This window comes from Grammomys surdaster, unplaced genomic scaffold (genome assembly GCF_004785775.1).
Source record: "Grammomys surdaster isolate TR1022 unplaced genomic scaffold, NIH_TR_1.0 63, whole genome shotgun sequence".
NCBI lineage: Eukaryota > Metazoa > Chordata > Mammalia > Rodentia > Muridae > Grammomys > Grammomys surdaster.
The window spans coordinates 30,817,659-30,833,502 of NW_021604565.1; the positions used below are offsets into that span (position 1 = coordinate 30,817,659).

Here is a 15,844-nt window from a genome sequence, read left to right on the forward strand (position 1 = left end):
GAGCGTAAGTCATACCTATGATCCCTGCACCCATTTCCCAGTCATAATTTATATCAGGGCCTATTACATTTTTATAATGTTCCCATCCAGATAGCCTTTTTCTAGCAGGAATATCTTCTCCATGTTTCCAGTATCCCTCCATGTTCAGACCCAAGCACCCTTCTTATTTTGTTTTACTTATTTTGTGTGTGTGTGTGTCTGTGTGTGTGTGTGTGTGTGTGTGTGTGTGTGTGTGAGAGAGAGAGAAAGAGAGAGAGAGAGACAGAGAGAGAGACAGAGAGAGACAGAGAGAGACAGAGAGAGACAGAGAGAGACAGTGAGAGAGAGAGTCTTGCCATATATAGCCCAGTTACTCTTAACACTTAGTTTTCTGTTTGATGTTGTGAGTGAAATTAATAATGCTCTTGAATCAAGTTCACTAGAAAACAAAACTTGAGGCAAGGATAAAACAGACAGCCAGTCATTCAACAGCGACCAGATATCCTTCATCAGATGGGTTGTCTCAGGATGGATGTTGAATGTTTTAGCCCCATCACAGCCAAGAACACAGAGAGGAAGATATCAAGCATTACCTGCTTAGTTTCTCCATACTGTGACCTTTCATTTGCCCTCTCAGATTTAAGTTCCCTACAGTTTTTGTTTCTCTCAGTGTTTTCAAGTGCTATCCTCTGTGCAAAACAGCTCCCATTCTCATAAGAGCAGCCATGCCTACCTGCAAGAGTCTGTCATAAGAAGGATACGGGGAGCTTCATTGGACACTCACCTGAGCCTCCATCCAATCCCCTTGCACCTTCTTGCTATTTGTTTGCAATTTTGTTCTAATTGCAAGTAACCTTGGGATAGGAAGGTACTAGAGCATGTGGGTTGGGAAAGGTTCACTATGGAAGAAACACCATTGATGTGGGTATGGGGCAGTCATTATCCAGGCCGGGTGAAGATTTTCTCAGGGTCATTCCTGTAAGAAGTTTCACAAATAATCTTCTGTAAGTTCAAGAAGCTCATCATTCCTGGGTTGAACCTTAGTAGAATCAGAGTTTGGTTTGTTCTTAAGACCTTTGTTTATGCTTTCCCAGGGAAGGAAGGCTGTTTCTTTTAGAAATTTCTTAGAAGCCATGACCTATGTACACCCTACATAGTGGCTTTTGATCCAAGTCTGGAATTGACTGATAAAAGAACATAGAAAGCCAGGTATGCATCTTCTGGTTGCCTAGCAGTGGAGAGACAGAAGTAAGGGGCAATGTTTTTGAGCAAGCAACTAGTTTGCTCTAAGCAGAAACCTTAGGTCAAGCAGAACCAGCTATTATATCTAGGATGGTGTTTGTAGCTCTTCACGAGAACCTCAGGGAAGAGTTGAATCTTGTTGCCATGTTACTGATTTTGTCTATGCCAACACTGAGAGTTGGAGAATGTTGAAACATATCAGTGTGCCAGCTATTAGTGTACAATAATATTGTATTGATATAACTCCTTTTCCCACTGCTTACAAATGCTGCAAAGACGATATGTCTATGTCAGATCTTGTGCACTTGTACAATCCTAGCTCATGGTCAAAAGGTACATGTTTTAAAATTTTTATATGTTTGTTCTCCAATTTATTGCCAATTTATTGGCTTTATTCTGATTTGCGACACTAGAAATCTCAGAAGGTTTTAATCCTAGTCTCTTCCCCCAACCTCCACCCCAAACATACAATTAAAAGTTTTTTTCGACATGTTTTACATTTGTTAGTTGCCGTCAGCCTTGACTTGTCTCTGTATATAGGATGTTGCTGTGGAAGAGAAACCGGACTTCCGGTGTTTTGTAGGGTAAAACAGGGGTCATGGCTGAAGGATAGACAAATAGAAGTTTTGGTGCCAGAAATGCAAGACCTTTCAAACAGCTCTAGCCAGCCAGCAAATGAATGGGCCTGCCTGGCGAGATAAGGAGCATCCTCCTCACGCTGAAAAATTTCAATTTCAGGCTGCATGCACAATGCCAAAGTGTTCAAGAAGAGTTCCTGAGTGCAGCGGCATATGGTATGAGGTCAGTGTGGCCCACAATTCAGCACCTGGGACACAGTGTGTGCCTGGGATCAGCTTGGGTGGTGTGAACTTTAAAAAAAGTTTTAATTGGTGTCTATGCAGCTTCCAATGTCAGCATCATACTGCCGTGTTCCTAGCAGATCATACACCTTATTAATGCATGAAGGAGGTAGCATTGGAATAAACTGTGCAGAAATATGCTTCACAGCTTCTAGGTCTTTTGAAACCCCAGACTCTATGGTTCTATAATCTCAGTAGTACTAAAGTTTCAGTTCATGCAATGCCCTCTGAATACAAGTCCATCATATTTATTGCAAGAAATTGCAACAAAAATCATTTGTGGTACGACAGAGAGATGAAATGTTTTGAGCTTGGTGCAGGGGCCACATTTTAGTTAAAAATGAGAGCCCTAAATTGTAGATGAAAACCCAACTGAAACTACTCAAATTAAGATTGGGGGATAAATACTAATATTTTGAGGAGTCTGTCAACATTTGCTACCTTGCATAAAATACCGATTGTGTTTTAAATGGATTCTGAATTGCTAGTGGTATTTGTTTACCTCATCAACACTTCTAAGACCAATCTTGATAGGAAAGTAACATGGTCTCTCTTCACACTCACGCAGTCCTCTGAGACTATCATGAAACCACCATCCAGTCAGTTCATCGCATGATATATTTAAAATATAAGCTTATGCATTAGGGATCTGAGGCAAATATTTATTTAGTTCATATATAAATTGTACATGACATTCATGGGGGCTATAAACACAGGCAGATTTGGAAAAAAAAACTCACAATACACCCAAAAATCATTTTCATACCTCATTGATGCCATTCATTAAATACCTCTGTCTGGGTAGTTCATAATAATTGTATAGTTTGATTTTTTAAAATTATTATTATTTAGCTATGTTAGGAAAAGATGACATCATCTCTATGCCTCTGGCCTTCTTGAAATGGCCATAAGATGAGAAACATGGGCATATTACCAGACTAATGAATCCACGGTCTGGCAACTGAGGAAGAATCTACCAGGTAAAGATTGTTCATCTGTCCTGGTTTTCATTTAGGAACAAGCATTATGGGTTCCATACTTCACAGAACTAAGAACAAAGCAAATCAGAAAAAAAAAATCAATTTCTCCCAAATGACTAAGTTGATGCACTAACCAAGATATGGACCACACTTAGTCTGGGTCATCCACTAACGCCTAAGACAAGATAAAAAATACACTATTAGGTCATTATTTAAAGATGATGTTTAAAATCCAAGCTGAGAAACAATAGTGGATATTTAAAATTGACTCATCATAGCCGCTCTGACATATATTTTAATTAGGAGAACAAAATCATTCATATACACAACTCTCAGTAAAATTTTTCTATTTCTTGCTAACAACACATTTCAATTTACTTCAGAAAATGCATTGATTTTATTCAAATATACTTTTCCCTAAAATATAAATATTTAAATTAAAATTTTAAAAATGGAAAAGACCGTTTATGTTGACTCTTACCCAGATATCGAGCAGTCTAAAACATAAGCAATAAAGAAACAATATCTGTAACTATGGTCAATTTAATTTGTCTATAAATATATAATAGAATCTTTGCAACTTGAGTAATTAACTCAAACTTCATGTAGTACCGAGCACCTTAGATTACACATTGTTGAATTAAACTATTGGAATTAATATATGTATCATGTTATTTACAATACATAAGTATAATTCTCTTGTATAACAACATTCCAGTGATCTCTGAAAATATATAGTGTGAAAGAGTACAGTATAATTTACAAATGCATCAACACTTTCCTATAGGTTTGAAGCTGGCCTCCACTCTTCAACCTTTTAAAATAGGAAACCAACCAAAAGCCAATGTCCTGTGGTGGTATTTCCTCAAGCATTACCTACGAAAACCACTAGCTTTGTAGATTCCCCAATACAGAGAAGTGCAAGGCATAGAACCCTCACCCCTACCTTCAAGACTAAGACTCATGAAGACCAGAATTTTTGAGGAGGCTAGTAAATCCAACAAGGGCCTAACGTATCTTAAGTTGCTATTTTGCAAATGTTTTTTATTAACAAGCTCCTATTACCAACCCGCCATCTGAGAACACTGCTCCGTGTCCCTTGGAAATGGTGTTGTATGGGAAGTGTTTTGGGGAAATGATGGTTTAAAATGCAGCTGCAACTCCATAAACACACACAGGTCTGAGGAAGCTGAATCCTGGGCTTTTAGGCAGGTTTGCTTTGCATAGGCATCTGCTAAACTGTGCCTCTTTCAGCACAGGCAGAACACAGAGCATGTGCTAGTGTAAAAAAAAAAAAACTACATGGAAAACGAGTACTGAAAATTCATAAATTCTAGGCTTAATTTTCACGGAGAAAATTAGCTCCAAAATGGTGAAAAGTAGCTCCAAAATCAAATAATGGGTGTACTTTTTAGTGACTGGATCTTGAAAGGCAAAAATGAAAAGCATTAGGTATTTATAGGCTAGATAAAGCTTCAAAATACTCTTGTAGAAAAATATTAAGCCACTATATCATTCCCCTGGAATTCCAAAATTAATATAGATGCTATCTGTAGATTTGATCATATCTCTGATTCTGTATGTGTGAAATAGCATCATCAAGAACTGAGAGATGTTCTCCATTACTTAGGCATCACGAGATCAGACAGAAGCTGGGACCACTGGAAGGTACTTCCACTGAAAACTATAAAATGCAGACTTCCGACTATGTAACCAGTGGTGTGTGTGTGTGTGTGTGTGTGTGTGTGCATGTGTGTCTGTGTGTGTAATGACAATCTTTTTAAAAATTGCTCAGAATTTGATTTCTGTAAATATGAGTATCAGTTTTTGGTGTGAGACAGCATCCATGGGTGTGGAGTGGAGTTTCAGAATTAATCATCATTTGTCTGTATGAGTCTTCAGGATAGTTTTTCAATGCAAACAGTCCACTTGGCTCAGATTCTGCCAGCTTAGAGCTCAGGTTAGTATCCAGTGCTTTATGTCATTCCTGTTCAACATATGCCAATGAGAACACTTTGGAATCACTCTAGACCAACAGAAAAATAACTCATTAAGGAAATGAAGTAACAGCTGCTTCATTATTCTTCTTTTTTTTTTAAAGGTGTGTATTGTTGTTGTTCTTACCAATGAAAGTTAGCTCAACTTGAATCAGGAAATAAATCACAGGGAAGCAAGGGGCTGTTACTAGGGGCAGATAAACAGGTATAACTATCCATTTCTCATCTGCTCGGCTCTGGCTTACCTGGGTGACCCAGTTGCCTAGAAACTGGTGTGATTAAGATCCTCCCATGCTGCTGTAATGGCTGTGTCCTTGGCTGTCATTATTTAAAAGATATGCCACGTATATTCACCTGTCCTCACCTCTTTGTTCTGTTCTATGAAATTTTATTGTGATATCCCCTGTGGTGTTTTCTTTAAGTTGTCCCTTGAAGTTTCTGAAACCGATAGAGGAGCCTAGGATGTTACATGGAACTCCTGAAACCTGAAGCTGGCTGTGCATGCTACATCTGGTACACTGCTTGATGTCACAGTCCCGAGGCACGGCAGGCTTCCTTTCCTAAGTCAAGTCACCTCTCAGTTCAGGCCACCAAGCCCAGTCGTGTTATCTTAGCAGACAGAAAGGAATGGATGATGAAAACGATCGGCTTGGGGCAGGAATGAAGGTCCAGTTGCTGAAATTGAGAAAGAAGAGAGCATCAGAGATCTTCAGTGAGTGCTTGGTGGGGCATAGTGACAGCCACTCTATATGCCCTTGTGCTTCTGCGGAGTTAACTAGAGCAGCTCTGTCCCCCAACCTTTGTTCTCAATCACATAAGGAAATAACTCTTCCAGCTTATTCCTTACATTGCCCATACCTGTTTTTTTTCTAAAAGGAGTTCTAATGTGTTTATCTATAATAATTCCATAAATACTAATGGGATCCTTCATGTCTAAAGCATTTATTTTCAGCTCCCCGTTAGTGATTTTATGCCAAGTGTGGTACAGCAGACAGGTGTTTGTTCATGTTTCACAGCTCAAGTTGCTTGTTTCTTGGTTCTGACAGTGTTTTAGATGTCTAGTCTTGGCCAGCTTACTTAAAATTCTTCTCAGCCTTACTATTATGCAAGGTAATTAGAATATTAAATATATTCTGCATGTGAAACTGTCTTGTGAGTCGTGATTACCGAGCTCATGCTAAGTATCCCTGTCTTTGCCACCTTCTGCTCTTCAACCACTGTGGACATACATCTCTCTGATGGTGATGTCTAAAGTCCTAACTTTCTCAGTGTGCCTCCTGCACAACCCAGAGGATGCCTGGCTAGGGCATAGAGACCTTCAGAAATCGTATTATCGCTTAACCTAATTTAGAAAAAATTGGGAAATTTCCTGATTCCCTTCTGCAACTTTTGTTCTGATGGTGGTGCTTCTGTGCGATAAGAAAAGTGTGACATGCAATAATATTTACCAAACTGAAGATCACTTTTTATAGAGCAGTATCGTGGTTTCTATTTTTTGTAATTGTTGCCATGATGAAAGCATTTTTATAAAGGCAACTTAGGCTGTACTTTAGTCAGGGGTGAATCCCTTGTGGTGGGAAACTGAAGGCAGCTGGGCTGGTAACACTGCATCCAGAGTCAGGACACAGGGATGGATGCATGGGCGGACGGGTACTGCTGCTCTAGGATCATGGCCCGGCATGGAGGGGACCCTTCCACCTCCTTTGATGCAATCAAGATAATCTTTCACTGTGGAAATCCTAAGAGGCAGCAGTTGTCATTGTCCCCATTTTTCATATAGAAAAACTAAGATCTAGAGATCTTTTTCAACTTCATGAGACCACAGCTTTTACAGTCAATAATGAAATGTGGACTGAAGTCTGTGTGACGTCAGAGCTGTAGATTAATTGCCCATATCTCATGCCACTAAAAATGGACACAAATTTGAATATTGACATTAAAAACTGTCTGACTCAATCTTTGTATTTTATAGCCAGGGTGACTTGAATCCAACGAAATGAAAGGAGCAAAATAGCCTTGGATTCAAGCAAGGATAAAACAAAAGACTGGTTCTTGTGTGTTTTCACATTGCTATGAAGTAGCTGCATTTAAGAACAGGTACACGAATGGACGACTGATCCACTAGTAACAAACGAGACATGTTTTAGGACAGGGATGTCCACGTCACTACCTCATCTCAGTCATGGTCTCAGGCTACATATAAAGAACTAGAATGCAGAAATATAAAAAGCAAAATCCATAGGAATTCTGAGAATCCATTGAAAAATAGAAAGAATTCTCAGACATTGAGTAAGGGTCCACTGCCAGCCCCTGAGGGAATGGACTTGGTCACCTCTGCCAATAGTATCCATAACAACAGCCTGGTTTTGCACTGAGGTCAGTGAGGTCATGTGACATGTCTCGGTCTGAGGTGAAAGACCTTTTAACCCTGTGAACATGGCCCTTTCCTCTAGTAAGCTTCTGGGAGCTCCAAAAACGCTTTCCAGATACTTCCTAGTAAAGCCTACTGAAGAAACACCTTAACACCCTGTGGAAAGAAGCAAGAATAGGAAAGAGGGGGATAGAGTGCAGGTCCAGTACTGAAAACAACTAGATTTTTTTTTTCAGTTAGGGACTAATTTATGTGTTTTAAATTTTCTCTGTTCCTATTGGAACAGGAAGCCAATCTATTGTGATGGACACAATGGCTGGATAGAGTAGTTATTACAAAGTCAAGGGTGTGGTTTCAGTTCTGCACTTGACACCTTAGGGGAGATGCTTCATTTTCTAAGAAATTCCATGGACCACTATTGCCTACCAGTGGTAGAATGTACCATTGTCAGCTGCTAGATAAATGGATTTCATACATGTCTTTACTATGGTAGGGGAACAATGACCATAGAAAATCATTAATTTAAACAGAAGAACTATGTTCACCAGTGTTCTGTATGGCTGTAACCTTAACCATTAACTTGGGTGAATATTGCCTGACAGATAGTTCCCAACTTTGGTAGTCTTATTTGTCTGTCCCTCCCTCACCTCCGATGCTATCTACTGTGTATTCCCTCCAGTGCCCTTAGTTCTCTGCCCTGGCAATACTTATTTTACATACCTGCCCTCATCCCTATCACCTGACACAATGCCAAGGTTAGATTAGCTGCTTAGAGCATCTTTAAATTGAACGGGACCTTAAAAACCCGAGAAATCTGTTTGGTAAGAATTTACTGCTAACCTTATAAAAGATTCTTTCTCTAAATTCAAATATTTATGTCATGTTCAAATGAAAAATGAAACCAAAGGAAGGAACTAGAGATAGCTGGATCTGTTTGAAGCTGTAGAATTCAATCCCACTTTTTCAAGGACCAACTGCAGCGGGACCCTGCCGACACTGTGCTATCAGTAGAATGTGTTAAGTAAGTAGCAAGGCGGTCTACCATTCCCAAGTCAGTGCAGATGTGATGCATAATGCAGCAAATGGAATCATGAGGTCACAAGAAAAGCACACTTACAATCTCTCCTTCTTTGCCTCCAAAGTCTAAATAGAGCATCCTGACTCCATCATCTGAAGACATTTTGAGCTTCTCGTAAGGGGACTGTATGATTGTCTTGGGAAAGGCACCATCCTGAGGCTCAGTGGAAATAGAAAATCCATTGTCATAATGTATGGTCAAGCGGCATTCCTGGTTTCTGTAGGTGCAGGCTGAGAGAGAGGGAGGTGGAGGAGACACGGTGAAAATCAAAATCAATCCATCTGGCCTTTTATTCATTTACTCTGTCACTTCACTGGTTTACTTTCTTCAACCCAGTGTCTGGCCACAGATTTCTTATTAAAGTGAGAGAGAGAGAAAAAGAAAAAGGAACATAGTTCCCATACTTCTTGAATTGACATTGATGTTAACAGTCATAGGGAATTGAGATTCAGTGATTGTTTTCTGACTTGCGGTCTTTAGTTTGCCTTCTGACAACATGCATGTCAATAAAAACCAGATGTATGACATCCTATGGCCAGGTGGGGCTGGCTTTCAGCCAGAAACAAGAGCCCTTTTATTTAAATAAAGCAAGCCACCTCTGTATCATCATCATCACTGTCACCACATCAACAGCATGGATACACACAGACAGACAGACAGACAGGCACGCACGCACGCACACACACACACACATATGCAAACATTCATGCACGCATATATGAATACTCATATCTGCTATCAGGTGAAAGAAACAAGCACTCCCTTATTATGCTACCAAAGTTAATACATACAACATGCTTAAGAGGTCAGAAGTGAGCAGTTTAAAAATAATCTACCTTCATTTTTAAAAAGGCCCAACAAAGTTTATTTCAGAAATTGAAAGGGCAGTTCCTCTAATTTCCCCTAAGACTGGGTCCAGGAAGTGTTGTTGCAGACAGGTCTATGATGTGGCACCTGTCTTGAATAATGATACTCCATCTCCCCATCTGTGAGGTGTCCAGAAGGTTATGGGAGGACATGCACAGGGAACCTCCAGTTCAGAGAATGAACCTTGTAAATAGTCCTGGTGTGGAGTTTTACCTGGAAGCCTCTCTGCTTAAGAAGAATCCAGTACATTAAGCCTATTACAGGGGTAGGGAGTGGGCAGTCGCTAGCACCCTAGCACCTATTGAGGAAGGGCTACAAATATATCCTTTATATCTTCAGCAAAGATTCCCAGAAAAGACTATCAGTGATCAGACTGGGGTTAGTTTACCTCATAAAATGCTACATTTAACAGGTCTCTGCAGGTCAGTGGGCTCAGGTCTTGATCTACATCTAACTAAATTTTCGAGAAGCCTGGACAAATTCTTTGGTGGTGGTGGTGGTGGGAGAATCCTGAGAGCCACACTAGATAGTGTCATTGGTTGAGAAGCCACTCGGTGTCACCCTTCGCTCTGCTCTGCTTTTTAAATATATGGAATAAAATCCCACCCCTGACTACAGAAGCAGAAACATCTCACTAATGTTATAGGGCTTAAAAAACCTAAACCCCAGAGAGGAGACAATATCACCACTTGGGGATGTTTAGCTTTGAAAATTCAAGTCCTTTCTCCTCTGTTTCATGTTCCTTTCTTCATGCTCTGGCACTCGGATGTAGAAGGCTTTAGGGCAGGAGGTTGACAGTGAGTTTCTCAGTCTTCCCTTCTCATGATTTCACGACAGATAATGACAATAGGGTAGAGGAGCACTTCAGATTTTGGAGGAAGAAATAGCATCTTGACTGGCCACAAAATGAGGTGCCCTTTCAAATGGAGCTCTGATGAACACATGTGCCCCTGCCCTGACTTTCTGTATTTTTCATCTTATACTATGAGCTCATCTTTTTCAAAGGTTTTCTCTGATAGATCTCCACCATCCCCACCCTCAGTCCAAGGATAACCAAGGACAGTGTCACAGAGGTAGCAATGGCTTCCTACCCTGAGCCTTCTCTTTCTGCAAATTTTTGTTTCCTGTACCTGCAGCAAATGTAAGTAAGTCCTAAGCACAGTTTTATTCATGTTTTCCCCGAGTTTGAACTTTAAAGCTATGCAATTAGTTATTCTGAATTAGCTGTGGTGTGCTTTGATTCCAGCCAACATCATATGGTATCAGCCTTTACTGGGTGGAATCAACTTTCCAAAGATGTTCTCAATCTCCATGGGATAAACTAAACACATGACCACGTTAAAGGAAGCTCTGATAAAGACAGAAGTCTTTCTCGCCCAGTGTCTGAAAGCATTGCTGACGCTGGAGCTGGGTTGTGCCTTTAGACACGTCTGTCAAAACTCTTGTTACCCTCCTCCTACCTCAGGTTACATAATTCGTTGTGATCCTCCTTTGGCTACTATGTCACCAGCCTTGGGATTTTCCTAGTGAGAGAGATAGTGTCTACACACTAAATAGAGTGTAAAGCAAACCAGATCCTCATGGAAGCCTTCATTCTTTCTTAAATCATTGCCTGGGGTCTGAATCTCACGGGTATACACCTATAACTTTATTAAACTCAGCATTTGAGTGGCTTGTGTCTCTTCCAACTTTGTGTTCAGAGCCTGCCTTTCATACCAGATACCACTGGTGCACAACCTTCAGGAACATCCCTAGTGGGTCATCAGCAATGACAAGAAATGTTTAGGGACACAAATTACTTTTAAGATAATTTTTAACAGAAATTCATCAAGCCAAGCATGAGCATGGTGGTCTATGTACCTAATCGCAGCATTTGGTAAGACTGTGAGTTTGAAGCATGCCTAGGCTACATGCTGACATCCTGTCTTTAAAAATAAAGCAAAAACCACTGACTATCTTGGGTATACTGCTGCCAAAATTCCACTGTATATTTAAAGATATTTTTGAAAAAAAAAAAAGCACTATCACATGCTACTGTGTGTCCCATCTTTTAGAGTACTTCTGGGTATGTGAGAGGTGGTACCCTACTGCAGTTCTCCTCAAACAGTGTCCCGTGGCCCAGTAGCATTATCTCTTCCTAGATCTGTTGTAAGAGAATTCTCATGCACCACTGTGTGCTGAATCTGTATCTCTGGAGTGAGGAGAGGCTCAGCTATCCACGACTCTAAGTACAAAACTAGTGTTTTGTTATTGGTACAGGAAAACTTGGTACAAACTTTCTAGCGGTTTGGTGGAGACTCCTCATCCTCTAGAGCACATGGCACAGTGGAGCTTAACGGAGATTTACACCGTCCTGGGAAGTAGCTCTTTAGCACATGTGACTAGGAAGCAGGCAAGATGACACAACTGAGGAAATTATTAAGCTTTAATTAATTTAAATTTAGATAGCTTCACTGAGCTTATTACATTAGGCTGTGCAGGTCTTGGGTAATAATTCTAAGAGAAGCGGCTGATAATAGTTCTTTTTCACAGGACCCTCAGAAGTGGATCCTGTTTTTCTGATTATAGCTGTGGGGGTGGAAGAAACAAAGAGATGATGTAATGATGAAGAAACGGCAGGGCAGGGATGTGAGTCCAGGTCCGTCGCTATTCAAAATGACCAAGGGTGACCTCAAGCCTCTGCGGCCTCCTCAAAGCCACAAATGTACATGCAAGGTGGCGTGACAGGAGAGGGGAAATAGAGTACCACAAGGGGTGACTGTGAGGAACTCAGAATTTCTGGGAGACTGGATGAAGAGATGCTTAGTTGTCACAGAATGCCCTATTTATAAGTGTCAGCAGGAGGCTGGACAGAGGTCCGCTGTAGATCTCAGGACTAGAAATTGTACTAGGGCTTGGGACTAGAACCAACAGCATCACAGACGCTGATGGCTTTGTACAGGATGTTCTGTATACACTGTGTTAAATACAGGGTCCACTTTAGCTAATTCACATGATTTTATGGTGTGTTTTATACACACACATGCACGGTCATGAATACACACACATACACACACATACACACCTGCACATATACATATATATGTACATACGCCACACACATGTACACAGACACACCAAAATTAAAAGTCCTACCAAACAGGAGAGTATAACATTAATATCTCTAATTTCATCTTATTTCATTTAAACAATATTGGCTTTGTTTCAACTGACTGATTTAGGACACACAGTGGGTTGTTTTTTACTATAAGAAAAACCATCTAGCATAGAGTAGGGATGCAGTAAATGACATGGAATGGAAGAGTCCCTCCTTTTACAGACGTATCCCTTCTTAGTCATTTTGGGGCACTCTCTCTGACAGTAGACTTCTTCTAACCTGTCTCTGCCCCTTCATTTGTGCCAAGGATAGAGGGAACTCTGCTGAGGTTCTGGAATTTTCCTTCTGCTCTGTTTCCCCCAACTCAGATGCCTTTCTCTGCTGTCATTTCTAATGGACTGTGTCCCCAGTTTTGAGCTCAGTTTAGTACCAATACTAGTCTCCGATACATCACTCAGATTCTGTTCCCATTGTTGGTAACCAATAACCCTACTAGTTTATACCCCCCAAGTCCCCTTCCTTTGGGAAGCCATCCATAATTGGGAGGATTGGAAGTTACCAGTTTCTCTTCAATGAAGGTGAGATGAGGGAGGAGAGAGCAAAAGCCTCCAGTTATGTTTTAGGAGGGCAAACAATGCCTAATTGAGAAGCACTGAAGTTCAAAGCTATAAGTTTACATACCTTATAACACAAGGAATAGAAACAGTTTTGGGGGCAGAGCAGTTAGGGTTTCATCTTCCTGGTACTTGTGTGTTAGTGGAACATTGGTAGCTCATAGGCGGCAGCACTCACCTGTGGTGATTTCAGCAGTGAGCTCTGCTGAATTGTGGCACCCCTGTACTATGCTCCTCGTCCAGTGAGAGAGGTCCCTGCTGATCTCTGCCCGGAAGAGATGTGTTTCAATTCCTTGCTTGGTACCAGTTCGTGTTGCAAAGGACAGATCCATAGCAGCCTGGGGTGATCCTTTTCCTGGACCCGAATGGACCAGCCTAGAGAAAAGGGTTTGGGGGGGAAAGAGGAGTTAGGAAGAGAGATTAGCACCAAAGGAGTCTTTTTAAAAGAATCTACTTGGCACATCACATAGTAAAAGCCCCAAACCGATGCAATACTCATTGCAACCTCAAATCAAAGATGTCCACTGTTCTTCAGTGGCTTTTATCATCTTCTCTCCTATGATGGAGTGAGATTAAAGATCGTTTAAGAACTGTGCATTTTGTTAAATGTGCAGAAGATTCAAATAATATGATATAACCTGTGAAAATCCAACTATACTTATTTAGAAATAATAAATGAATAGATAAATAAATCAATGAGAAAAAAAAGAGTGGAATTCTGCATACAATTCTCCCCAGTCCAATTCCATCCGCACACATGTGCATATTTCTGCCTGGGCAGAAGGAAGGAAAATGAATCTATTGTACTAAATGGGTGTGAGATTCAATTTGTCACATCTCATAGCTGGTAGGATCTAGCTGTGCTAAGCACACCTCTGGGCATGCATAGAGTTATGCATACAGGCCCTACAGCCATGCAAACCACTGGGGACTCCACTGAAGAAGCAGCAATCCGTTTATCTGTTCAAGACAGAGAAAGACCTAGAAATGTTAGACTTCTGAGGTAAGGGTAGAGATTGCCCTTTGGTGGGCATTTATAGGAACTTTCGGAAGCATTGTTTTTCAACTACACAAGATTTTCACACCGACTTTAGAGCATCCCCTTGGCATAAAATGTGACTTTTATATTAAATAATTCCCTAGAAGGTCAGACTTAAAACGTAAGAAAACAAAGTATTTCGAGTGCCACCACCAGCTCCTGCTTCTCACATGTCCCCTGGAAGTGCATTCTCTCCTGCTTGACATTTCAACTTCCTCTTCAGAGTTGCTCTCATATCAATCATCCTCAAGGCAGCACCAGTGTAATTTTATAAATGTTATTTCTCTCCAGGGGATCTGCATTTTCATCCTTATCTTTTAATATGGAAAGCAACACTACTATTTGCTAGGAAAATATCAGGTGACACCTGTTGGGCCGGCTGTTTTCTTAGACAAAGAGTTTGATACTTTGGGAGTTAAAATATGTGTAAGGAAATTTATTTCCCCCCTGTAATGCTAAACAGTAGAGATTAAAGGCAGTGGCAGAAATCGTATTACAGCTTGTGGGATTCCTAGTAAGAAGCCTGTGTAACTCTGAGGGGCTTTCTCTCATTTATAAGGCTGGAGATTGGTGGGAGGAAGAGTTTGCCAAGTCGCTTCAAGGGGAAAATAAGTTATTGAAAAGTTTGTTTACTGTGAGGTTCATTTCATAGCCTTCCCAGCACTGAAGGTAGGTAGGTAGGTAGGTAGCCTCTAATATGCATGAAGGCACATGGCTGTGCATGTGGGTACATGAAGGGATTGAACATGTACGTGTGTACGTGCATGCGGATGCACACACACATGCATATGGGTGAACATGTGTGTTCAGGTGTGTGTGCAGATCAGGAGACAACCTCAGAAGTTGTTCCTAAGGTACTGTCCACCTTGTTGTTTTTGAGGTAGGGTCTCTCACTCTCCTGAAGTTCACTAAGAAGGCCAGAATGGTTGGCTAAGAATCTCATGTCCACCCTGCCCAAGGGCCAGGATTGCAAGCTTGTGCTACCTCATCTGGCTTTTCAAGGCATCTTCAGATCCAAAGGTGTTCAAGTTTCAGTTGCTTTAAGAAATATAGTCTTATTCTCTTTTCAAATCTTAATATCAAGATTAGTTGAGCTCAAAGGCCAGGTTGCAGGTTGAACTGAACAGGTAACAGAAGTTTGGAAGACATAACATATTGTGCCAGAAAGTCACTGATTTTATATCCACAGATTGAAAAAGTTTTAGAGAATCATTACCTCATAAAGGAGTATTGTGAAAACTAATTAACACTATTGATTTACTATCACTTGCTCAGAAACCAGCGTGTGGCTCATACTCAGTAAATATTTTTATTCTTTACACTTATAAGTTTAATTCCTGCCCCATAGTACTAGGGTTATGTATATTAAAAATTTTTTAAAGAATTTGGTTCAGTGTCTTCTATGTTATGGCCAGCATCCAATAACAACTGGTTTCTTTAGGTCTTGCCTGTTCTAAGCTGTTTTTACTTTCTAGTCCCTAAATAATTTTCATCAATGGCCTCAAATTGGTCATAATTCGGGGTTACTGGTTTTGTATCATAGAGGCAGAAGACAACCAAGGAAAAATATATAGTCGTCATGGAGAGAGGGGGAAGGAGAGAGGGGGAGGGAGGGAAGGAGGAGGAAGAGGAAGGAAAGAGAGGGGAGAGAGGGGGGAGGGGGGGAGGGAGACAGGGAGGGAGAAAGGGAGGGAAGGAGGGAGGGAGGGAGGGAGGGAGG

At 40.8% G+C, this 15,844-nt stretch overlaps 1 protein-coding gene across 1 annotated transcript in view; it reads right to left on the reverse strand.

Moving 5' to 3' along the window:
• Positions 1-2,722: 2,722 nt before the first annotated feature.
• Positions 2,723-15,844, reverse strand: part of Sntb1 (syntrophin beta 1) — a 242,061-nt gene continuing 228,939 nt past the window's right edge. Inside the window, exons 5-7 of the mRNA XM_028766836.1 lie at positions 13,264-13,460; positions 8,547-8,737; positions 2,723-5,733 (exon numbers count right to left, since the gene is read on the reverse strand). Coding sequence (XP_028622669.1) covers positions 5,641-5,733; positions 8,547-8,737; positions 13,264-13,460 — 481 coding nt within the window. The 3' untranslated portion in view covers positions 2,723-5,640. The remainder of the gene's footprint in view (positions 5,734-8,546; positions 8,738-13,263; positions 13,461-15,844) is intronic.